Below are 26244 nucleotides of genomic sequence, written 5' to 3' on the forward strand. Positions count from 1 at the left end.
CTCATGTGCGGAGACGAGATTGTAGAAATAAAGACACAAGACAAAGAGATAGAAGAAAAGCAGCTGGGCCTGGGGGACCACTACCATCAAGACATAGAGACCGGTAGTGGCCCTCGACGCCAGGCTGTGCTGATGTTTATTGGATACAAGGCAAGGGGGCAGGGTAAGGAGTGTGAGCCATCTCCAATGATAGGTAAGGTCACATGAGTCATATTTCCACTGGACAGGGAGACAGCTTACACCATTACTTCTGCATTTCAAAGACTTTTAGTACTTTCACTAATTCTGCTACTGCTATCTAAAAGGCGGAGCCAGGTGTACAGGGTGGAACATGAAAGTGGATCAGGAGCGTCACGCTAAAGCACAGCATCACAGGGGGTCAGTTAGGCCTCCGGATGACTGCAGGCGGGCCTGACTGATATCAGGCCCTCTACAAGAGGTGGCAGACCAGTCGTCTCTAACTCTCCCGGGGAAAGGGAGACTCCCTTTCCCAGTCTGCTAAGTAATGTGTGCCTTTTCTAGGCACTGACGCTACTGCGAGACCAAGGTCGGCTAGGTAACAGGCATCTTCCCAGACGCTGGTGTTACCGCTAGACCAAGGAGCCCTCTAGTGGCCCTGTCCAGGCATAACAGAAGGCTCACACTTGTCTTCTGGTCACTTCTCACCGTGTCCCTTCAGCTCCTATCTCTGTATGGCCTGGTTTTTCCTAGGTTATAATTGTAGAGCAAAGATTATTATAATACTGGAATAAAGAGTAGTGCTACAAATTAATTATTAACATTATTCATAAGTAATCATATCTATAAGCTATTTTTAGTACAACTGTTCTTATTATATATATTTTCCTCATTATACTGGAACAGCTGGTGCCCTCGGTCTCTTACCTCGGCACCAGGGTGGCTTGCCGCCCACAGTCTAATTTGTGGAATGAAAGTGGTCCATGGGAGCATGGTGTGGGCACCAGTGATATGTGCATTCACAGTATTTTCCTGCATGCAGTTAGGTGCTTAGTAAATTGGAGCATTTTTTTTAATAACACTTTTATTGAGGTATAATTTACGTAAAATTCATCCACTTAAAGTATACAATTCAGTGTTTTTTAGTGTATTGACAGAGTGGTACAACCATCACCACAATCAATTTTTGAACATTTGTCACCCCCAAAAGAAACTCTATTCCAAGTAACAGTTAATCCTGTTCCTCATCCCCTTTAGCTCTAGGTAATCACCAGTTTACTTTGGGTCACTATAGATTTGTGTGCTTTGGAAATTTTATATAAGTGGAGTCATACAATATGTGGTCTTTAGTGACTAGATTCTCTCACTTAGCATAATGTTTTCAAGTTTCATTCATATTGAATTTCAAGATTCATTCACATTGTAGCGCATATCAGTACTTTATTCCTTTTCGTTGCCAAATAATATTCCATTGTGTAGATATAACACATTTTGTTTATCCATTCATCAGTTAATGGAAACTTAAGTTATTTCACTTTTTGGCCACTGAATAAGGCTGCTATGAACGTTTGTATGAACACTGATGTTTTCATTTTCTTGGATATATACCTAGGAGAATTGTGCTGTATTACATGAAACTCCATGTTTAACCTCTTAAGGACAACTTTGCTTTGCTTTGTAGTTGCTTTTTTTGTTTTTTTGCTTGGTTTGGGTTTCTTTTGTGATATAATGAAAAATAGGTAAAATTAAGTCATCCTGTATTTTCATACTGTTCTCCAAATATGGCAAGGTTAAAAATGTTGGTTAGGTTTAATGTATATGTTTTTGTTTCTTTTCCTCAGACTTTATACACACATATTGTGACTGATATCAAGAATATAAACGCAAAACACAAGAACAATAAAGTGAATGTAGTAAGTACTCTTCTGTTTTCCATTTTTGCAGCATTGTACCATCAGTGTATTAAGTCTTCTTTCTCCTCCTTTTCTTCAGGTATTGCAAAATTTCATGTACACCATGTTAAGAGATAGCAATGCAACCGCAGCCAAGATGTCTTTAGATGTAATGATTGAACTCTACAGAAGGAACATCTGGTAGTGTATATATATTTGTCTTATGAGAAGTAGACTCTTTTTTCATTTGTAATTAATACAAAGCACATATACAAATACTTTTCTTGAGTTTGAGCTCTTTAATATACCTCTGTCATGGATTGAAGTTGGAAGTAAAAATAGAGGCAATTCAAATGACTAATAACATTGGTTATCATTTCTTGAGCATCTACTGAGGTTGGGCACTTTGACAGGACCTCACTTAGAACAGCTTGAGAACAGAAGATGTGGCTTATGTGGAATTATCCCCATTTTATAGGTAATGACATGGAAGTTCTTAGAGTTAGTAAAAGTTTAGCTGTTAAGAGGCAGAGCTGAAATTCAAACCCAGATCTAACTGACTCCAAAATCTGTGCTCTCTCTTCTGCCACTCTGAAGATTTTCAAGTCAGTTCATCCTATTTATATAAAATATCATGCCTTATATACTTCAGTTTGTTGATACAGTGTCCCCAACTCATTTCTTTTGCTTTTCTTATTGACTTATTTTACTATAAAAGTAATATTCATTACAGCAAAAAATTTGGAGAAATTTAAAAAGTGGTTTTAATCAACTACTGTTAGTATTTATGGTATTTCCACCCAGTCTTTTGTTCAATGTGAATTTTTAAATATGGTTGAAATTTTTCTATATTATAGTTTTTAATCATTTATTTTTTATTTTTTAATTAAATTGTTTTATTTATTTATTTATTTATTTATTTATTTATTTATTTATTTATGTATTTTGAGAAACTCTTGCTCTGTCACCAGGCTGGAGTGCAGTGGCATGATCTGGGCTCACTGTAACCTTTGCATCCTGGGTTCAAGCGATTTCCCTGCCTCAGCCTCCTGAGTAGCTGGGGCTACAGGCACGCACCACCACACTTGGCTAATTTTTTTTGTACTTTAGTAGAGACAGGGTTTCACCATGTTGGCCAGGATGGTCTCGATCTCCTGACCTCGTGATCCACCTGCCTTGGCCTCCCAAAGCCCTGGGATTACAGGTGTGAGCCACTGCACCCAGCCTATATATTATAGTTTTTAAATTCTCGATTATTATTGTTTTTTGTTTCTTTTTTTGAGACAAAGTCTTGCTCTGTTGCCCAGGCTGGAGTACAATGGTGTGATCTTGGCTCACTGCAACCTCTGCCTCCTGGGTTGAAGCAGTTCTCTTGCCTCAGCCTCCCAAGTAGCTGGAATTACAGGCACGCACCACCATGCCTGGCTAATTTTTTTGTATTTTTAGTAGAGATGGGGTTTCACTATGTTGATCAGGTTGGACCTGAACTCTTCCTTGGCCTCCAGTGATTCGCCTGCCTTGGCCCTCCAAAGTGCTGGGATTACAGGCACAAGCCATTGTCCCAGACCTTCTCAGTTGTTTTTTTTTTTTTTTTTCTCTTCACTTGACTAGCTTCCTACATCATTAAAAATTCTTTAAATACTCCATGTTAATGGCTGCAAATTTTGTCATAAGTCTGGGCTAAAATCTAATGAAATGTTTTACTTGTGGTTGACTAATTTAGCAACCCATATCTTTTTGAAATATGACAATTTGGGAATTCTGGTATGTCACAGACATTTGTTATATTGTTCATTTTGTGCCATTTTCTGTGCTATGAAATACAGTAGAATGAAAATTTACTTCAAAGCATTCATTGTCTTCCCCCAGGAATGATGCCAAAACTGTCAATGTTATCACAACTGCATGTTTCTCTAAGGTCACCAAGGTGAGCGCCCGTAGGGCTGTGTGTAAGCTCTGTCTGTGGGTAGTCTGCTTTCTGCACGCAGTTAGAAGAAAGCATCACTCAGCATAAACTGCATGCCTGCACACCAGGCGTGCAGTGATGTGCAGATGTGCAGTTTATGTTAAGTGATGCTTTCTTGGTTCCTATACTGCTTTCCTGGGTCATCTGAACTTTAAGAGTCAATAGAATTATGAGTTTTAAAATTGTTATGTAATAAATGATAGCCTCAGTGGTTTTTTAATGTTTTCCCTTGTGATTCTTGATTTCTATTGGGCTTAGGCACTGCTAAAAGAAATTTAAGGTCAATGTTTGACTTTTGTCTGTTAGAAGGGCTATAATGTCACTTTTCTTATAGGGGATGTAGTAATTCTTGACAGTCTTGAAGGATGACTATATACAGCCTAGCAGTGTTTATCTAGTTTTTTAAATTGACTATTTATTAGAGAAATAACATAAAAACAATTGTAATTAAGAAAAAATGAGCAAAAATCCCACCACTCTTTGAATTTGTTTTTTAGATCTTAGTTCATGCATGTGTATAAAGCATGGTCAAAAGGATTTATTCTTTGTTTTAAGCTGAATCAAGTAGCTGACTTTTTTCTCATTGGTCTTTAGATATTAGTTGCCGCTTTGACATTCTTTCTTGGGAAAGATGAAGAAGAAAAACAGGACAGTGACTCTGAATCTGAGGTTAGTTTAATCATAGCTGCTTCTGAATCTTACCTTTCATTATGGCTCGGAGTGCACATTGTAATGTCTATGACTGCTGAAGTTAGAATGGAACTTAGATGACACCTTTGCCCTTCTATTTAATTCTGCCATGCTATTTTACTCTACTTGGAATTTGTCACTTGTATTCAGTAAGATTGGTTAAATAATTAATAAAACAGATTTATTTGACCTTGATCTTAGTTCTAAAGTTATACCTATATCTCACTATGTAAATTTAGGATGAAAATTGTCACCACCATATTTTTGAGGAAGAAAAAAATCAAGATTCATGATGGCATGAAATATTAAAGTAATAATTTCTAAAAAAAAAAAATTATTCTTCCCCATTTTAGTATTTTGGTAACCAAAGTACTGGAATATGTGATAACATCTTTTAAACAGTGTATATATTTTTACTGTAAATGGCAACCTAAATAACAAAAAGAGAGAAACTCTCTAAAAGCAAATGATACTTATTTCAGAATAGGGCAGTGGGAATACATATGCCGTAGTAAACTATGTACATATTTGTAAAGGAAGAAAACAGTTTTTGTTTTGTTTTGTTTTGCTTTGTTTTTCGTTTTGGAGCCACGGACCTTCACAGTGAGTATTACAACTCTTAAAGATGGCACGGACCTAAACAGTGAGTGGTAGCAAGGTTTATTGTGAAGAACGAAAGAACAAAGCTTCCACAGCGTGGAAGGGGACCCGAGTGGGTTGCCCGACAACAGTTTTTAAAGGAAAAATGAGGGCTGGGTGCAATGGCTCACACCTGTAATCCCAGCAATTTGGGAGGTTGAGGTGGGCAGATCACTTGAGGTCAGGAGTACAAGACCATCCTGGCCAACATGGTGAAACCTGTCTCTACTAAAAATACAAAAATTTGCCAGACATGGTGGTGTGCACCTGTAATCCCAGCTACTTGGGAGGCTGAGGCAGGAGAATCGCTTTAACCTGGAAGGTGGAGGTTGCAGTGAACTGAGAGCACGCCATTGCACTCCAACCTGGGTGCCAGAATGAGACTTCATCTCAAAAAATAAAAAAAAAATTAGTGCTGCAGTGAAAATCTTTGTATGTACCTGTTTGTGCACACATAGGCATGTTTTTTCCACTGATTTTTTTTGTTTTGTTTTGTTTTGGGTTTTTTTTTTTTTTTTTTCTTTTTTTTTTATGAGACAGGCTGGAGTGCATTGGCATGATCTCAGCTCACTGTAACTTCCCGCTTCCGGGCTCAAGTGATGTTCCTCCCTCAGCCTCCTGAGTAGTTAGGATTACAGGTGTGCGCCACCAAGCCCAGCTAAGTATTTGTGTTTTTAGTAGAGACACAGTTTTGCTATGTTGGCCGGGCTGGTCTCAAACTCCTGGCCTCAAGTGATCCACCCACCTTGGCCTCCCAAAGCGCTGGGATTACAGGCATGAGCCACCGCGCCTAGCCTAAAAGTAGTATTCATTTTTAATAGCTGTGTGCAAAGAGTATAAGAACCAAGAAGGGACTGAAAGGTTTACTCTTTCATTCTATGCAGATTTTCCTTATTTACAAATTTTACAAAGTAATTTCTTCTTTAGGATGATGGACCAACAGCAAGAGACCTGCTAGTACAATATGCTACAGGGAAGAAAAGTTCCAAAAACAAGAAAAAGTTGGAAAAGGCAATGAAAGTGCTCAAGGTGGGACTTGTATCTGGAAAATGAAATAGGAGTGAAGAATATGTTGTTTTTAGCCAGAGCTTTTAAGAATTTAAAATCAGAGTACCATTTTCAGAAAACTTAGAAATGTGTGATGAATTTTTCAGCACTAATATTTTAGATGAATAAAATGTATTCAGCTCTAGCAAAATCGGTGACTTGGATAAATTAGTTTAATTAAATTCACTTTTTACTTATTCTGATCAAGGTGGCTTGTATTATGGTATCTTTTCTAGACATGTTTTGTCAGAAGAGTACATAAATGCAGTACATTCAATATTTTTGTAATGATTATTTTGAAAGTCATTAATTTTGCCCTTATGTGTTTATTAATTTTATTAGTTCGTTTTCACACTGCTATAAAGAACAGCCTGAGGCTGGGTAATTTATCAAGGAAAGAGGTTTCATTGACTCAGTTCTGCATGGTGGGGGAGGCCTCAGGAAACTTACAATCATGGCGAAAGGCAAAGGGGAAGCAAGGCTTGTCTTACATGGTTGCAGGAGAGAGAGAGTGCACTACAGGGGATCTGCCAAATACTTTTAAACCATCAGATCTTGTGAGAACTCACTATCATGAGAATAGCATGGGGAAAACTGCCCCTATGATCCAATAACCTCCCACCAGGTCCCTCCCTCCAGGTCCCTCCCTCGACATGCAGAGATTACAGTTTGAGATGAAATTTGGGTGGGGACACAGAGCCAAACCCATATTATTAATGTTTGCATTTCCTAATTCCTGTAAGTCTCATAGGTGCTAATGGTTGGAACACATTCCCCACATTTAATCTTAAAAGGCAAAAACCAACTTTAATTCTTCTAGTTGAAAATGTTTTTAGAACAAAGTTTTTTTTCTTTTTAAGGAGTCTAATGGACTTATAACAGCCTTATTAGCGCATTAAGTTCTAAGGGCATCATCACTGTAACTCAGACTGAAAATGTATTTCTTCTCCCTTTCAGAAACAAAAAAAGAAGAAAAAACCAGAGGTGTTTAACTTTTCAGCCATTCACTTGATTCATGATCCCCAAGGTATGTAATTATGACTCCCAAGATCCTTGTTGGCCTTTCCTTTGCCTATTTTATTTCCTGCCTTTGGGGTTTTCAGGGAATATAAGATCCCTGGCATTTAACAGTCAATAAATGCTTAGTTGTTACTAGTTGGTTGTAACCTACAAAATCATCTTCTAAAGCAATGATTCCCAGTCTATCACAGAACAAGAAAAATATGGAAAAACAGGTCTTTCTGAGATTCATGTTTTTAACAACACAATTGTAATAGGGTATTGTACTTGACCAAATAAACTGGCAGTCTTTTGTTGGTCCTTTTTTTAAAAAACAAACAAAAAAAAAAACGCTAGTCTGTGGAAACCAAAAATATGGGAAACCTTGTTCGAGAACACTATTTCTCAAACTAGGCCACACATTGGTCTCACCTGGCGAATTTATAAAAACTGCTGATGCTTGGGTCCTGTTATCCCCAGAGAATCTAATTTAGTTGGTATGGGGTGTAGCTGGGCATTGGGGCTCTCAGTACTCTAATGTATGGCAAGATTTGCTGACCCCTGCTGTAGATCGGTGTTTCTCAAACTTGCCTGTAGATACGGATCACCTGGGGAGGTGGGGCCTGAGCTTCTGCATTTCCAGCAAGCCTCCCAGGTGGACCAGCAGCTGCTGGTCTGTGGACTACCCCTTTAAGAAGCAAGGCTCTGGAGAACTGTTAAGTGAAGCGAGCACCTGTCAAACAGTCACTCTAAATGTTGATACTAAAAAACTTGGGAATTGTTAAGATTTAACTTTGGGCACCATTATATATATTGATATATTCACCTGTTTGTCAAACTATTCACTGATCTAACTACTGCCTTTTCTTATGCCTGTTACATAAATGTCATATAGACCATGGACTCACAATGTACTTCTTTCATCCTCTCCTTGCCAGATTTTGCAGAAAAACTACTAAAGCAGCTTGAGTGCTGTAAGGAGAGGTTTGAAGTAAAGATGATGCTCATGAACCTCATCTCCAGATTGGTGGGAATTCATGAGGTTTGAATTATATTATGTTTCTCTTGGTGAATATTTGAAGTAGAATTTACCATGGTAAAAGAAAAGCCATTAGGTAGAGCAGTGGCTTAATTTTATCCCTCATACATTTAAACACATAAAATTTACAGAAGAATAACATCTCTGAAAATGACTAATCACTTCATTTTCTTTGCAGTAATGTAGATGTTAATTTGTACATATATTCCATTTATGGACAGACTACTTTATTCTCTGTTTTGTTTTTTTTTTTTTTCTTTTTCTTTTTTTTTTTTTGAGACAGACTCTCTCTGTGTTGCCCAGGCTGGAGTGCAGTGGCACAATCTCGGCTCACTGCAACATCCACCTCCTGGGTTCAAGTGAGTCTCCTGCCTCAGCCTCCCAAGTAGCTGGGACTACAGGCGCACGCCACCACACCCGGCTAGTTTTTTTGTATTTTTAGTAGAGACAGGGTTTCACCATATTGGCCAGGCTGGTCTCGAACTCCTGACCTTGTGATCTGCCCACCTCGGCCTCCCAAAGTGCTGGGATTACAGGCGTGAGCCACTGCACCCAGCCTGTTCTGCTTTTTTACTTTCTTTTTGTTCACTTTGTTGCACATACACATTTTCTTGAGCCAGTATAATGCACATATTTTAATTGACTTACTACATCTCACTGTTTGTTTAACCCTTCTTGGCTTTCCTGACTCCCAGATCCCTCTAGTACGAAATTGTTGTGTTTGCAAATGTTAGTTGCAAGAGCTCCTTAGTGGTATATATATGGGAACTTTACATATACTGTTAGACTAGATGCCATTGTAGAAAAAGAGATACCCAGAAATTTAAGCCATGAAGAAATGACATTAAGATTTTTCCTTATCATTTTGATCTTGTGACTGGTGCTGCTCTGAACATCAATTTTAAAAAAAAACAAAAAGAAAAGAAAAACACTTCAAACAATATAGACATATATCGAGTTGAAAATGAAAGTACACGAGTGAAAGTAGTTGCGTCCTTTCTCTGAGAAAAACCTGTTAACATTTTACGACTACATTGCTTTTTCTCCATGGCTGTAGTCCCAGTGTAGGATCAGTTCTTGTTACATTTGTGCAGCAATTTCATTCAAACTGAATTTAAGCTCTATAGGAAAGCAAAAGTGATCTGTGATTTAAGCATGATTCCAGGGAAATGATACCGGAGTTTCACAACTGACTACAATTGAACATCCATGATTATGTTCAACCAAAGTCTTCCCTACAACTTCTCAGTGGCCATCCTACTTTTGCTCTGTGGCTAAAATAGAAAAAATTAGTTTATTCCCACCTAACTGATGAACCTTGAAAAAGACCAGTTTATTTCCAGTTTCTCATCTTGAAGTTAAACATTACCATTTCCTTAATAACCTTGGTCACCTTTGTTTAGATGGACTTCAGAGTGTTAATGTTTTCCCTCTGAATTATGGTGCACAGAGTAACTCCTTCCGTGTGGTTGGACTGGTGGTGTACAAGAATATAACCAGAAGTGAGCTTTGCTGATTAAATTATACTCGGTGCCATTCAGATTTGAATTCCGATCTTGTCTGTTGTTTTGGAGCCTTGGTATCAGTGCTGTTCCTTCCTATAACCCCCTCTCCTTAGAACACCAAAAAGTTAGTTTCTGCAGCCACACCGGTTTTAAAAGTAGAAGAATGTTACATTTTGTTTACCTCTCCTTCCCCTAGTTCACTCTGCATATACTTGCTTCCGCCTTTACATAATGAGGATAGCAGCATAGCCTCATTTGAGAGAGTTCCTAGCCTTGGTTAATACAGCATATTGAATCATCCTAGGGCATGATTGCTTACTGAGAAAAAAACAAAAGTGTTCACCAATTAGTTGAGCTTGGTGATATATTTGCATTGAGAAGAAATGGAACTCCATAGTGTCAGTTGCATCAGTATTAAAGTCGGTTTTCTCTCCACAGCTCTTCCTCTTCAATTTCTATCCCTTTTTGCAAAGGTTTCTGCAGCCCCACCAAAGAGGTAAGCCTCCACTTGCCATGTTTCTTTGGTGGCCTTGGTAATAGAATAAACATGCAAAGTTTTTTGTTCTGGAATCACTAAAGACAGGAGTGCAGTGTGCTCTACATTAGAGAAGTGGAGAGAAGCCCTTGTTTTCTTTCTAGAGTTTGCCATGGGTTTGTCGTTATCCTCAACTTGAAGAAACCATTGTTTTTTAAAACAACAACAACTGCCGGGCACAGTGGCTCAGGCCTATAATCCCAGCACTTCAGAAGGTCAAGGTGGGTAGATTACCTGAGGTCAGGAGTTCAAGACCAGTCTGGCCAATATGGTGAAACCTCATCTCTACTGAAAATACAAAAATTAGCCGGGTGTGGTGGCGGGCACCTGTAATCCCAGCTACTTGGGAGGCTGAGACAGGAGAATCGCTTGAACCCAGGAGGCGGAGGTTGCTGTGAGCCGAGATTGTGCCACTGCACTCCAGCCTGGGTGACAGAGCAAAATTCTGTCTCAAAAAAAATAAAAGAAAAGAAAACAACAAATTGGTTTATCAAAGCAAGACTTCTTGTAATACTGTAAATGCTCATGGAAAATTCTTTGTTAAAAAATTGACTTTTTATTGCATCTTTGTAATAGATACTAGGATTTGATCTTACTGCTCACATTGACCTCGCATGCATTCTCGATGAAAAACAACACTAAAGTAGGAAAGGAGATGATTGTACTTGTCTTTGAACCTGAACCAAAGTAGGAAGGAAACTAACATTTATTCGGCATCTAACATGGACCAAGCACTGTGCTAAGTGCCTTACATACATCATTTTGTCTAATCCTCACATTAATCCTGTGAGGTATACAAAGAAAGGGAAAAAAAAGACTACAGTCACTCAGCAAATAAATGGCAAATCAGGATTCACCTCACTTCTTTTGCCAGTGGCCTTGTTCGTTACCTATGCTATGCTGCCCCTTTGAAGAGAGAGAGAGAGAGAGAGAGAGAGAGTGTGTGTGTGTGTGTGTGTGTGTGTGCATTCATTCAGCAAGTATTTATTTAATGATTTTTATGCCAGGCACTGCATTAAGACACTATGAATTCCACAGTAATCGTAAAACAAGGTCCTTACCCTAATGGCTTATATCTGAGGGAGATGTAGACAGTGCTATATATAATATGTACAGGTAAAAATAAGTGTTTAGAAGAAGGAAAAGGAAGCAGGGTAAGGACAACAGGGAGTGTCGGGATGGGTTGTGTTTTAGATTGGTCAGGAGAGACTTTTTGATAAGGCAGCTGTTGAACAGGGACCTGAAGAAAGTGAGGGGGTGAGCCAAGCAGATATCTGGGGATTGAGTGCTCCAGTTGGAATAAGCAGCAATGCCATTTAGACTAGAACGTGCTTGCCATGTTTGCCGTGATCCTCAGAGTCAGGGTGATACACTCACCATGACCTTTCCGTTCTCTTATGTTTTCAGAAGTAACAAAGATCCTTCTGTTTGCTGCACAAGCGTCTCATCACCTAGTACCCCCAGAGGTGAGAACTTGTAACCTGACTTCTGGACCTAGGGCATGGATGATAGTGTTACTGTTAGGTACTTCAGGGTCATTTTTCCCACGAGGGTTACTGTCCCCTCTTCCCTCACTGTTTTCTTTTTTTAATAGGTACAAGAGACACTAATTCTTAAGGAGATCTATACAGAAGTTCAGTTGTACAGCTCATAAAAAGTGAAGTTTCTTTCCGACAAGTTGTTTAGAATTGTGATTTTCTTTAATAAGGAAATTTTGTATAACTAGGGGAGGTCAAGAATATTAGTAAATTTATAGAGATTATTTTTTAAAACTTGTAATTCCTTTCTTTGATTTAGTCTGAGGATAGCCAAGAAGAACACTGAATTCCTAAGTGGAGTGTTTTTATCTGTCTTCCTTAATCTTGGTTACTTCCAACTCCTAAACTGAAGGTGGAGGGCTTAGTTTTCCACTGTGAATAATCTATTGTCCTTTCATCCTCAAGTGTTTGTGTATGCAGACATTTAACCAGCACCCTTCTCTTTTTTGTTTCCAATTCAGATTATTCAGTCATTGCTTATGACTGTGGCAAACAATTTTGTTACCGACAAGAACTCTGGAGAAGTCATGACAGTAGGGTATGTAGAATCTGGTTGGAGGCAGAAGACATGTGTTTAATGGACTAGATTTGCTATAAGTTACCAAGATGTAAGATTGTAGCTGGTAGTGTCACCTCTAGAAAATTGGTTTAAAATATATTTCAGTCTTTTTGGGAGGCTTGGTAATTTTTTTATTGGTCAGAATTTTGAGAAGGGAGCCAGAGAAAAGATACTTGTCCTTCTAATTAGCATTTTTGTTTTTTAGCAGTTTTACTTGTACAGATGAATGATTGATTGGCAATCTGATCTCCCACCCTGAACTCAGTTGGTTTTGTACTGCTAATAAAAGAAATGTATTTGGCTCCTAGTTCTGGAGCTGGGAAGTCCAAGGGCATGGCACTGATGTCTGTTTGGCATCTGGTGGGGGCCTCCTTGCTGCATCATTGGGAGAGGGCACAAGGGGAAGAGAGCACAAGAGCCAACAGAGGGCCAAACTCATTTTTTTATAACTCACTGGCGATAAGGGACCTTCTCCCAAGATAACAACATTAGGCCTAATCACCTCTTAAGAGTCTGTCTTCTTAATACCATTACAGTGGCAGTTAAATTTCGACCTGAGTTTTGGGGGGAGTATTCAAACCATAGAACCCTGGAACAAGTGATTTATTATTGAAGCACTCTTTTTTCCTAGGGCAATTTAGTAGCCCTTTTGGTTAATTAATTTAAAAACATTTAATGAGTATAATCACTGGTTTAAGGATTGTCTAATCTGTCCCGATAAGTAAGTGATATGCTGAACAGCAGCTTTTTATTTTCCTTGGAAAATATTGCAGGATAATAGCCCTAAAGACCTTAACCTTTCTTATTTGAGCTAGTCGCATCTCTTATTAGAGTTAGAAAGTACATGCTGCTCTGATTTAGCGAGCCCGACACTGCTCCTTATTCCACTAATAGAGGAAATGGCAGTAACTGGAATAAAAGCCCTCTTAAGGCTGCCTACCTCACATTCTCTAACATGCTGCAGTTTTAGAGACCTAAGCTATATAAAACCCAGTGTGTTTTCCTTTTGAGTTAATCTTTTTAGGAAATCTTCCTATGTTGAATCATGAAAAAAATTGCTGTTCAGGCTTTTTTAAACTTTTTCTTTTTCTAGAATCAATGCTATAAAAGAGATAACAGCTCGATGTCCTCTGGCCATGACTGAAGAACTTCTCCAAGACCTGGCTCAGTATAAAACACACAAGGATAAGAGTAAGCTGCATGTGACTCTCTACACACCAAAGAGTACAGTGTGACTCCTTTTTACCTCATTGTACTCTTTGGGCCAGAATTTCTAATTAAAAGTATTATTTTACAGATGTAATGATGTCTGCTAGAACTTTGATTCAGCTCTTCCGAACACTGAATCCTCAGATGCTGCAGAAGAAATTCCGGGTAGGTAAAGCAGGCTTCTGTTGGTCTAAAGGTTATGGTCTCACAAACTGAGAGAAATTTCCTACAATTAGAATTTTAGTACTTATGATGCTTCTGTTATGATTACATGTTTATGATGCACACGGTTGTATTCTTTAAGCTTGGAATCAAGTACCATGGCCCTGAATATTTTGTATTTGGGACATATTCACTGATGATGACTGAGTCTTGAAGACCGAGCAGGCTGTTTCAGCTTGAAAGCTTTTAATGTTATTAACAGATTGGAATCTCAGAGATCAGTCAGTAACTGATGCCAGTATTGTGAACAGGCTATTCCACAGCCAGATACTACCTCTTTCAAGTTGGAAGGGAGGAGGGATGCATGTATGTAACAGAAAGAGAGATGACGTTTTTCAAGGCTTAAAAAATTGGAGCAGTTGCTCTCTAATAACTACCAATGTCTTGATCTGGATCAAAAAACAGCAAGAAAATAGTGGACAGATTGCTGGCTAGGGATTTATTTTGATCTGAGACATAAGCAAACTGTTTCTGTCATTTGGTTACCACCATTTTTTATAGTGTTCCCTTTTAAATTCATAATTTTGTTAGCTGGGTATGGTGGTTCGCGCCTATAGTCCCAACTACTAAGGAGGCTGAGGTGGGAGGATCCCTTGAGCCCAGGAGGCAGAGATTGTAGTGAGCTGAGATCAGACCACTGCACTCCAGTCTGGGCAACAGAGCAAGACCGTCTTCAAATAAATAAATACAATAAATTCATAATTTCAGAGACTACCTTTCATGATTAAGGTTTTATGATCTAAGTAACTTATTATAAACAATTTCTTTTCCTTTAGGGTAAGCCTACAGAGGCCTCCATGGAAGCAAGAGTGCAAGAATATGGAGAATTAGATGCTAAAGATTACATTCCAGGAGCAGAAGTTCTGGAAGTTGAGAAAGAAGAGAATGCTGAAAATGATGAAGGTTGATTTTTATTGCACCCTTGTTTTGGGCAAAACACTCCTGCAGTGTCTGTGCAGACCTTTAAATTGTATACTGTTTGAACATTCATTCAGCAGATATTTATTGAGCAATGACTATGTGCCACGCACTGTTAGAAGTATTAGGGATCAGTTGAGCATGGTTCCTCCTCTTGCAGAGCTTACGTTCTAGCATAGGAAATGCCTTTTCACGACCTTCAGGGTGGCTGCCCCTCATCCAAGGGCATGCTGTTTGGTGCTTGAGAAAGACGATGATCTTGGGTTTGTTGCCTAGAAAAAATTAAGAGGGTTAGCCCTTAGAGGAATCTTCCAAAACTCTCCTTGTTGAAGGACAATGTGTGTTAAATTTGTGGGAAAATACTCGGGAAACTCCATTCTAATTTCCAGAGTCCTTTATTCTTTGAATCATTCATTACTCAGCAAATCTTTTTTTTTTTTTTTTTTTTCCATGACGGAGTCTCACTCTTGCCCAGGCTGGAGTGCAGTGGTACGATCTCAGCTCACTGCAGCCTCCATCTCCCAGGTTCAAGCGATCCTCCTGTCTCAGCATCTTGAGTAGCTGGGATTACAGGCATGTGCAGCCATGCCTGGCTGATTTTTTAATTTTTAGTAGAGATGGGGTTTCACCATATTGGCCAGGCCCTGACCTCAAGTGATCCTCCCATGTTGGCCTCCAAAGTGCTGGGATTACAGGCGTGAGCGACTGCACCCAGCCTATTTCAGCAAAGCCTTCATTTGCTGTGAGCCAGCCACTGCCAGGGCAAAGATGAATGATATTATATCTGCTCTGGAGGGCTTCCAAAGAGCTGAAGAATGAAGTGTTAACAGGATTTATGATTGGAGTGGGTGGGGGGCATAAGGGCAGGAGAGCAGTCAGGTCCACCTCGGGAGTTTTTTTTTTTTTTTTTTTTTTAAGGGCTTTGGAGAGATGGTGACTGATGAGCCAGGTATTTGGCAAGGAATGCTAGAATAGCAGAGACTTTCCTGGCAAAGTGTGAGCAAAGTCCTGAAGGATTTAGAGAACTATTAGAATGTAGGATACAAGGTGGGACGTAGCAAGACAGGAGGCTTGAGATAGTTTGGAGACCTTTTCATACATGGTTATGTATGTGCCAGACAAAAGAGCTGGCACGTTGTCTTAAAGATCATAGGGAGTCACAGAAAGATTGCGGTGTCTGTGATTTAGAAAACTTAAAACTGTGGTGGCTCCATTAAGAAGCCTGATACCTTTTTATTGAGGTGTCTTCAATGTTCTTTAACATCCCAAATCTTCTACCTCAGTTCTCGGAATGACTGTAACTAGGATCTCATACATGGGTAACACACATAGGACAAGTTAGATGCTTGCTGCGCGGCCAAGATAAATGTACAAGTGCAGTTTTGATGGACACGGTTGGTTTAGTTGAAAGAACATGACCCTAAAGGCAGACATGATTTTCATGATTTCAGTGTAGGATGCCTTTTTAGCAGTGTGACTTGGGGCATGTTACTTAACCCTGAGCATCTGTTCCTTTTCTGTGGAGTCATGAGGGTTAGAGTGATTGTAAGGTTTTGACTCATGGTAGATACTTGGTCAGTGCATATTTCCTATTCCTTAGATTAACTAAATAAATGCATGTGGCTTATTTAACAATAAATATTGCTCAGTTGTTGGTTAATAGTGTATCTGTTCAAGGTTGATTACCTTACTTTTCTGTTGCTTGCTTGATCTCAACCTTATATTGAATATGCAACATAAAGTAGCAATAGTGAGTTTGCTTTTTTCATGCAGATGGATGGGAAAGTACCAGTCTCAGTGAGGAGGAAGAGGATGCTGATGGTGAATGGATTGATGTGCAACACTCTTCCGATGAAGAACAGCAAGAAATCGTAAGTCTGAAAATTTCATCTTACACCCTGATGTTTATTAAGATGTAATTTATTCTGGGCCTTGTTGGGAGGCTACAATTTAAATGGCTGAGCTCTCACTTGAGCTGGTAGCCATTTAAGCCCTTATGTGGTTTCAAGTCCAAGAAGCTGAATAGCATGCCCATGGAGGAGCGGAAAGCCAAAGCTGCAGCCGTCAGCACCAGCCGAGTTTTAACTCAGGAAGACTTCCAGAAAATCCGCATGGCCCAAATGAGAAAAGAACTTGATGCTGCCCCTGGGAAATCCCAGAAGAGGAAATACATTGAAATAGACAGTGATGAAGAGCCCAGGTAAAATGGCACATCCACTTTAGTACTTCAGTCAGCTCATGTGGTAATGAAAGCTTCAGGAAACAGAATTCCATTCTTGCTTCATGTGTTCTTTTTCCCTCATCCCAGGGGTGAATTACTTTCTCTTCGGGACATTGAACGCCTTCATAAAAAGCCAAAGTCTGACAAAGAGACAAGACTAGCAACTGCAATGGTGAGTGAGCATATCATTCCTAGTTTTTTAAACAGAAAGCAAATAAAATGAAACATAAGCCAGAACTTGTATAGCCACAGAATGGCAATTTTTAAAAATGTTTCAAATAAAGGTATAATTAACACAGAAATTAAAATGCACAGATATTAGGTGTTCAGTTAGATGATGGATTTTGTTTGGTTTTGTTTTTTGTTTGGTTTTGTTCGTATGTTTGTTTGTTTGTTTTTTGAGACAGAGTCTCTCTGTCTGTCACCCGGGCTGGAGTGCAGTGGCGCAGTCTCGGCTCACTGCGACCTCTGCCTCCTGGGTTCAAGCGATTCTCCTGCTTCAGCCTCCCAGGTAGCTGGGGTAACAGGTGCCCGCTACCACGCCTAGCTAATTTTTGTATTTTTAGTAGAGTCAAGGTTTTGCCATGTTGGCCAGGCTGATCTCAAACTCCTGGCCTCATGTGATCCACCCACCTCAGCCTCCCAAAGTGCTAGGAGTATAGGCATGAGCCACTGCGACCAGCCAGTTAGATGAGTTTTGACAACTGTATGTAGCCATGTAACCACCACTCAAAACAAGGTAGAGAGCACAGGAAGGCAGTATGACATGTCTGTAGTGTTGGGAAGCCACTATATTTATCAAAGCTAAGAGAAAAGTAGGAGTGTGTTTACAGTCACCAGTGAAAAGCCAGAGCCAGTTGAAGTCTGCCTGTGACTAGTGCTGTGGCTGCTCATGATTGTGTCCTGCCTATATTTCCAACATCATTTTCTGTGTCTCCACTTGTTCGAGACACCATCCCATCCTAGTTCCACCTCGTCCTCTGTCTTCCACATGTCCTTTATCCTCCACACCTTTGTGTGCACTGTCCTTTCTTCCAGAAATGCTCTGTCTTTCCCCTCCTTTCCCTTACCATGAATGCCTTCACCCTGCCAAAAAAAAAAAAAGTCTACCTGTCTCCCTTTCTAGGAAGTTCTCCTGACCTCACCAGGCTAAATTATGACTTTTCTTCCTCCGAGCTCCCCTTGCTCCGTTATAATACTGCATGGCCATTTCTTGGTCCCAAGGAGCAAAGACTGTGTCCTGTCCATTTTGTGGCCTTGGCACCTACTAGAGCTTCTGACACAGAGGAGACATTAATGTTGATTAGATGACTCCTAAAGGATGTTGCTGAAGAAGAAATATCAAACTTTTTGTTCTGGTAGGCTGGAAAGACAGACCGAAAAGAATTTGCGAGGAAGAAAACCAAAATGAATCCATTTTCTAGTTCGACAAATAAAGAGAAGAAAAAACAGAAGAACTTTATGATGATGCGGTATAGCCAGAATGTCCGGTCAAAACATAAGCGTTCCTTCCGAGAAAAACAGGTGAGTTCCACTTGAAGCTTGGGTGGCAAGAACAGTACTGTAATTCTAAGACAGCTTTACATTTGAGACGGACTTGCGCCTTCTGAAGGCTGGGCATTATTGTGTGTGCCTTGTGGTTAATGGGAGCATTGTTGGAGAGCATGGAGAGGTGAGAAGCAGTCAGGGCATGTAAGTCCCGGACCTGACTTGATTGAGACTCAGCTGTGGGACCAGAGGGGAATCCATTTTCCTCCAGTATAAGTAAAGAAATGCAAGCTAGATCATCCATGAGGTTCCTTCCCATGCTAAAATTCTCTGACATTTGATCTGTGAAATGTATCAAAATTAATTAAATAACTTTTTAGCGCCAATTTTATGCCTGGTTTTTTGAGACAGGGTCTCACTCTGCTACCCAGGCTGGAGTGCAGTGGTGCAGTCACAGCTCCCTGCAGCCTCGTGGCTCACTGCAGCCTTGACCTCCCAGGCTCCAGTGATTATTGCGGGATCTGGCCTACAGCCCGCAGTGCAGCGGGGCTCTTTCTTTCTTCCCAGGTGGATCGGCAGGTCGAGAAATAAAAGACTCACACAAGATAGTGAAAGTTGGGTCCAGGGGGTCACCGCCTTCTGGTCCTGCGATGCTGCCAATGCACTGGATATACCAGCATTTATTATTAAGTTTAGTGAGGGCGGGGGTAGGTTAGTGAGGGATTTAGGGTCATTTGATTATGAGGTGAGATAGTCACATGGGGATGATGTAATTCTTTAACATAACATCTGTATGCAGAAATGCAGTATACAGAGATAAGAATTTACAATATAGTGTGTGCGTCAGCAGTTTCTGACAGAGCCTTAAAACAGTCTATCCAGAACCTGTGTTTAGCAAGATATTAATCAGCAGTGACAGTTGCAGTAAAAGCTGGTTGCAAACAATCAATAGAAACAGTACGTGAAGCTCGACAACCAGTTAGACCACAAATTCTCAGAAGGGAGTATGCCTTAACCCTAAAGAGACCTAGAAGAGCCGAGGCAAGATAAGGGCATTTATAACCATATCTTATCCATATGAACAGGTGCCCCTCATGCGTCCGTTTATAGGCTCCCCACAAGGGTCGCATTCCATTCCCAGAGCTATGAACATCTGCTTTTCTGGGATAGGAATCTTGGTGATGTGAAACCTTCCTGACTGCACATCCGTTTATAGGCTCTCTGCAAGGGGAAGCACATCATGTACTGTTGGCTCATTCTGGCAGCCCAACCTGGCATTGTCTTTAAACAGTCCTGCATATAATTTTGTATTTACAATAATCAGGAACATTTCATCTTTTATTCCTTAGCAATAGTTTCAGGGGGTCTCCCTACAAGTGATCCTCCCACCTCAGCCCTCCAAGTAGCTGGGACTACAGGTGTCTGCCACCACACCCGGCTAATTTTTGTCTTTTTTGTAGAGATGGGATTTTTCCATGTTGCCCAGTCTGGTTTTGAACTGCTAGACTCAAGCAGTCTGCCCACCTCAGCCTCCCATAGTGCTAGGATTATAGGCGTGGGTACTTTTCAAAAACCAATAATTCTATGTGGTAATATCTCAGAAACAGTTTCAGAAAAGCATAGCAAAATAAATAGGTTTGTGTTGGCATGATCCTTCCTGTATGTGCCCTTTTGAAAGCCCTAATGTTTACAGGCTTTGAGATTACATTTTATCCATTCATGGCCTTTGAATGGTAATCCCCATGCTGCTTAGGCAGCTTGTTTATTTCAGTAATTCATTGTGATAAAATAAGTTTATACTTTTGTATCTTTCTCTCCTGGCAGTTAGCAGTGTATCTAAATGTCATTCTGAAAAATTGCCAGGATATCAGCTCTGGGTAAACTGTCATATTGTGAACCAGTGTTCCTAAATAGCTAGCCAAGGATCAGCCTGCCAGCACTGAATATAACCACCAGCCCTCTAGGGCAGTGCTGTATCTGTGGGTTCCAAGTCAGTATTCACTGAATTAAGGTACCATTTAGCTCTCCCTGTTGACTCTAGTTCTAAATTGTGCTCAGCAACATCATATAAATAATGACAGCATTTTTCATAGAAGCTGTTGAAATTGAGGTGAAAGGAAAGGTGCCACTTAGGATTTTAAGTACTCTAAATTTTGCCACATTCTCCTAAAATTATAATAGGATTGACTTAAATCCATTAGTCTGTCCTTCACTGGCCCTTACTAACATTTCAGGGTTGAGGAAATATTAATTACCCTGTTGGTAGGCTGTGTTTCATTATGAGGTTTCTGTGAGCTTGTTACATTTTAGTTAGGACTGCCCCCACCCCAACTTCCTTTGTTTTTTAGCATGCCTTTTCTGGCATGATGGGGAAGCCCAGCTTTGTTCCTTGCAAGCATCTCAAGTCATAAAATAACTCTCAAAGACTGAAGAATATTTTTGAGAGTAAATTAAGATTTCATTGGACATATGCACCTGTTGGTTCAAGAATGTTTTTTCTTGTTCTCCAATTTTCTTGCCATTTGGAACCTGATATTAATCAGAATTTCTTTGTGTGTTTCTTTGCCCTGTATTTTCTTCAAGATCTCTTCAATATAAACATAACTTTAAGTTCCTGATTTTCTCTGTTCTCTCCTTTAGACCAGTACTGTTCAATAGAAATATAATATGAACCACATATATCACTTAAAAATAAAAAAGTAAAAAAGAGGAAATTGTAACAATATATCTTATTTAACCCAGTATATCTAAAATGGTATCGTTTCAACATGTAGTTCAACATATAAAAATTATGAGTGCAATATTTTACATTTTTGTTTTTGAGCTAATTGAAATCAGCATGTCTTTTACGCTGCAGCACATCTCAATTTGGACTAGCCAATTTCAAATGCTCAGTAGTCACATGCAGTTAGTGGCTACCCTATTGGACAGAACAGTTACAGAGCATCCCCAAAGCTGCCCGTGACCCCAAGGGCCCTGTGAGAAAGGAGCATCACACTTCACACCTCGCCCTCTATCCCTTGGTGATATTTCAGTGTCTTAAATAAAGGGATCTTACATGGCTTGAAAGTGTACGTGAGGTCTTACTGTAAATTGTTAGAATATGAAGAGGTGACTGGGATGAGACTAGAAGAGGGAAGTAAAGCATAGGATAGGGAAGGAGAGGAGGATCTTGCAGTAAAGCCTGTAGAAAGATAAAAGAAGAAAAGGGGGGTATACCTTTCCTTTTCTTCAATTGGTGGCATTTGAAGGGGAAGGAACTGAAATATGTGTGAGAGTAGACTGTGCTTTGCCACAAAGCTTAATGAGTGGGCATAAATTCCCATAACCAACATTAGCTAACACATTTAGTTCTTAGCATGAGACTTCACTGTTCCAGGGTTTTCCATTTATTAACTTGTTTAATCAGTGTACAATAGTATCTGCAGTTACTGTGATTAAACCAATTTTGCAGATGAGAAAAATAAGACACAGTTAGATGAATCTGGAAAATACCTCCTTAGCCAAATTAAGTTGAAATGAACTTACAGATTTTTGTTCTGCCTTAAGTATCCCAGCTATTCTGCTTTTCTGCAAAGACATACCAAGACCCAGGTGTGAGCTAAAGGCAAGGAGTCAACTGGAAATCATAAAATCCAAAAAGTTTGAACATTTGTATGTAGAGCTAGGTAACTTCTACCCCAAAACTGTTTTAGGTTTATCTTGTTAAAATTTAAGCTAGAATTTTAAAATAAAAATTAAATAAAAGCTAGAGATTTTTAAAAGTTTCTAGGACAAAGAATAGTGCTTGGGAATTAATGGAATAGTATCCATCACAAACTTAAGATGTATACATTCGTCTTGGTTAACTTTAATTTTGGTTTATTTTTGATCATCTTTAATATTATATTTGTTTTCTTTTGGGAAATGTAAAACTTTATAAGGACTTTTGTAGGTTCGCTTCAGACACTGATCCTTCAGTCTTCTTTTTCTCTAGATCTTAAATTCTTCACCTTCTAGTTCTACCCTGGGGATCTTGAAGAACCCAACCTCTTTGGTTAGAGACGAACTCCAGGGGATGAAAGCCTAGATTGAGTCTCATACAGTTCACTGCTTTCATTCTTCATGTTCAGTTTACATACTTCCAACACAAAATAATTAAGTTAAAAATTAGAACCTGTATTAACTAGAATATTTTGCCATAAGCTACAGTTGTCAGGGCTTCAATTTCTGAGTTATTATCTTCATGTTTGAACCATTATAAAGGGTTAGTGTTAGCATTTACTTAGAACATTTTCTTTGTTTATTGCATAAAACAAACCCATTTGAAAATCAGTAAATAAGGTAACACTTTTCTTTGTTTCAGATTGTATATTGATAGAGTTATCATAAATCTGCACAAGTGCTAAATGCCATTTTAAAGTCTTTGAATGATCCATACATGCCATATGCCATCTTTAGTGGAATATATGTGGAATTGGAAAAGGTGATTGATTATGAAGAAAAATCTGTCTTCCTGTTACTTTTAATTTAGACAATGTATCCCATCCACAACTCCAAAATATTAAGAGCCATATAGACCAAATAAGTATTATTTATTATCCCTGAAGACAGGGATACTGTAGTCTCTGCATTCGGTAGCTGCTCCTGTTTTGAGTTTATGCCTCCATGAGTTGGGAACAGCAGTCAAGAGCTTTGCATATTTCCTAGCAGTAATATGCCCCATCCTCAGTATATATAGATTTGATCTGTTTTGGAATTTTTTTTCATTTATAGTTTTTCAGGATGGTGTATTGACTTGGTGATTCCTTTTTAGTAAACTTTCATGTAACCAAATTTGTGTAATGGGGTTCCCAAGAGTTATAATGTTTCAATACTTTTTTATTTTACAGTTGGCACTAAGAGATGCACTTTTGAAAAAGAGGAAAAGAATGAAGTAACTTCCCAGCAAGTTTTCCATTCCAAGAAGAATGCTAAGTTTGTGTTATTACTCTGAAAATTGGTAAATCAAGCATGTTTGTTTACATTAAAAAGTCCAGACTCACTGTATTGTGAAAACTGCTGAATATGTGGCAGCAATTTGGTGTTTTTACTTTGGAGACGGCTAATGGTGGGAATGTTAATGTAAATAGTGGTGGTAATGTAAAATCATTTCATTTATCATTCATGCAAAAAAAAAGTATCGAGTGCCTATTAATTGTCACCGTAGATATAAAACGAATGAGCTGTAACCCCTTCATTTAAGGCATTGACAGCTTAGCTGTGGGGGTGGACACACATATGTGTATTTACAGTGCAGTGTAAATAGTTTCTAGTAGCTCCATATTTTTATGAGGTCACTGAGGCCTTATGGACGAACTCTGTGGAGATAGGAGTTATATATTCTTATAAAATAAAACAAAACAGGACAATGTTACAAGAGTAAGAGGTTCTTACTTGTACATAGGCTTTCCTGTGAAAACAGGCCCCTGCTGTACAGACTTTGGTACATAATTTAGCTCTTTTAGTCAATCCAAAAGATTTAAGTGACCCCCTCTTTGTTTTTGAATGCTGTGTAAAGGCTTTTTGGTTAAGACCTCACTTTTAAAACTGCCTTAAGTATAAATAGTACCTTTGGAATGTATTTAGTTCATCATTTCAGCTGCCTTCATACTGGTTTCCTCAGCCTGCCTTCAGCCTGTAGTATTTTCAGCCCACTGTTTACCTTGTCTCAATAAAAGGTTTCTAATGCCAAATAGGTACCATTGTGTGTGGAGTGGTGTGTGGTGTTCTACGTTCCACAGGCATGCTGCATCCACTTCAGGGGACAGTCTGTTTGCATGCAAATTTTTGCATTTGGAAATAGTTTGGTGCCTTTTGTTTCAGATTTCTTAGATAATGTTGTGGTAGATGTTACCTCGAGTTAGAGTAAAGGGCAATTTTCTGCACTCCGAAAGCAATTTCGTTTTTTTTTTTTTTTTTTCCGAGACAGAGTTTCTACTCTTGTTGCCAAGGCTGGAGTGCAATGGCACAATCTCGGCTCACCGCAACCTCCGCCTCCCGGGTTCAAGCGATTCTCCTGCCTCAGCCTCCCGAGCAGCGGGATTATAGGCATGCACCGCCATGCCCAGCTAATTTTGTATTTTTGTTTTAGTAGAGACAGGATTTCTTCCAACCTGAGGTGATCCACCCGCCTCGGCCTCCCAAAGTGCTGGGATTACAGGTGTGAGCCACTGCGCCCGGCCTAGAAAGCGATTTCTAAAACCGGTGTTTTTATTTCCTTTCCAGTTTCTTCTGTTCACTTTCTGCATTCAACTTCAGTTTTATTTCAATGAGACTTAAAGACTGTCCCTAAAATGCCCCAGATTGCTGTTGAGAGATTAGTCAAGCCACCAGAGTCAAGCCCCAGCAACTTCAGTGTTTCTCGGGAAGTATTTGATGCAAATTTGTATGTTTTAGACCTGAAACTGCTCCTTCTTCTTTTTGCATTTTTGAACTGGGTGTCTCCTCGTGTGTGTGGATCCAGAAAGTGAAAAAAATTCGAAATAGCAGCAAGTTTTCACAGCTTTATTGTGTGAATTGTGATGGTGCCTGGAAGTTTCATCCTTCCTCTAGATTTTCCCACTCAACTTAGATACCAAGAGGCCAAAGTCCATTCTGTATTGTGACTTCTGTTCTTCTACTGTGCACTCACCCTCTTAACTAGCCTTTCTTACATGCAAGACAGAAAGATGTAGTATGTGGTTTATAAACGCGTGTTCTGAACTTTTATTTCTTTAATCCCATAGTATCTTATTTCTATCTGATTCCTTTTATTATTTTCCAAATCTTCTCTTGAGAATATTTTGTTTGCTACCTGTTTGAAGATGAGATTCTCAGAAGGGTGAATGCGTCAGCAGAGCGTAGGTGAGCTTGCAAGGTGACTTCTACTTTGAAGAAGTCATCAGTGTCTGAACGTGAGCTATTTAGTCTCAAATTTTGTCAACATAGAGAATGAAGCCATTCAGGGATGAACTTAACTTTGTCCAGGCTCATAATGTATAAAAGTGGTATATAAATCCAGAATGGTGATATATTAGCTATGTGATCTCAGCAAGTGACCATGGTTAATATAAATGTTATTTCTTCATAGTCTAGTCCTTTGAAAATGCACTCTATATAGACTTGCATTGCAACTCCATTTTAACTAGAATGTTTACTCAGAATATTCTGTTCTTTAAGCTATTTTAGATAACACCTTTTAAAACTGTATATAGATAATATAGTTCTACCAAGTGATAGTCTTTCATGAATTGCTTATGTTCTTTTGAAATGTACTTTATGAGATTTTTTAAAAGATCTTAAATATTAATAAGAAGGTAGGACAATGACTTGTAGCTTTGTCTCTTACAAGGTCATGGCTCTAGAAATAACCTTTCCAGTCCTAGCAGAGTCTTTGGTCTGCACGTGTTTACAAATGCAAATAAGAGCAGAGAGCACAGCTAATTCTGTACTCCTTAAATAGCATAAGCTTATATTTGTATAGACCATTTCTTATGTAGTAAACTTATTTCCTTCTGCAGATTCTGCTTTCATGTTTTGTCAGTCCAATCCCAGTGTGAAGATGGTTGAATAAAACTATCATTTATCCACATGAGAGTATTATGCAGCCATTATTATAATAAGCATTTCCCATTGTAAACATTTCCAGTGTTTACAGTGTTTTTTGTTCTTTTCAAAACAGGCTGTTGCTGTTCTTTTCTGCCAAGGCGGGCAGATCACCTTGTTCTTTTCTAGCCCAGGCTGGAGAGTACTGGCGCAGTCTCAGCTCACTGCACCCTCTGCCTCCTGGGTTCAAGCAATTCTCCTGCCTCAGCCTCCT

At 39.3% G+C, this 26244-nt stretch overlaps 1 protein-coding gene across 3 annotated transcripts in view; it reads left to right on the forward strand.

Moving 5' to 3' along the window:
• Window positions 1–24143, forward strand: part of SDAD1 (SDA1 domain containing 1) — a 37909-nt gene extending 13766 nt beyond the window's left edge. For all 3 annotated transcript variants that reach the window (XM_065544546.2, XM_005555027.5, XM_005555023.4), the window contains 18 exons: window positions 1800–1871; window positions 1951–2051; window positions 3720–3777; window positions 4411–4485; window positions 6073–6174; window positions 7150–7219; window positions 8130–8233; window positions 10174–10231; window positions 11678–11736; window positions 12270–12346; window positions 13461–13558; window positions 13665–13741; window positions 14575–14701; window positions 16490–16587; window positions 16726–16916; window positions 17025–17109; window positions 18300–18461; window positions 23297–24143. In XM_065544546.2, coding sequence (XP_065400618.1) covers window positions 1800–1871; window positions 1951–2051; window positions 3720–3777; window positions 4411–4485; window positions 6073–6174; window positions 7150–7219; window positions 8130–8233; window positions 10174–10231; window positions 11678–11736; window positions 12270–12346; window positions 13461–13558; window positions 13665–13741; window positions 14575–14701; window positions 16490–16587; window positions 16726–16916; window positions 17025–17109; window positions 18300–18461; window positions 23297–23344 — 1662 coding nt within the window. In that variant the 3' untranslated portion in view covers window positions 23345–24143. The remainder of the gene's footprint in view (window positions 1–1799; window positions 1872–1950; window positions 2052–3719; window positions 3778–4410; window positions 4486–6072; window positions 6175–7149; window positions 7220–8129; window positions 8234–10173; window positions 10232–11677; window positions 11737–12269; window positions 12347–13460; window positions 13559–13664; window positions 13742–14574; window positions 14702–16489; window positions 16588–16725; window positions 16917–17024; window positions 17110–18299; window positions 18462–23296) is intronic.
• Window positions 24144–26244: the final 2101 nt, after the last annotated feature.

The sequence above is a fragment of the Macaca fascicularis genome, chromosome 5, assembly GCF_037993035.2.
Source record: "Macaca fascicularis isolate 582-1 chromosome 5, T2T-MFA8v1.1".
In the NCBI taxonomy this organism is placed as follows: Eukaryota; Metazoa; Chordata; class Mammalia; order Primates; family Cercopithecidae; genus Macaca; species Macaca fascicularis.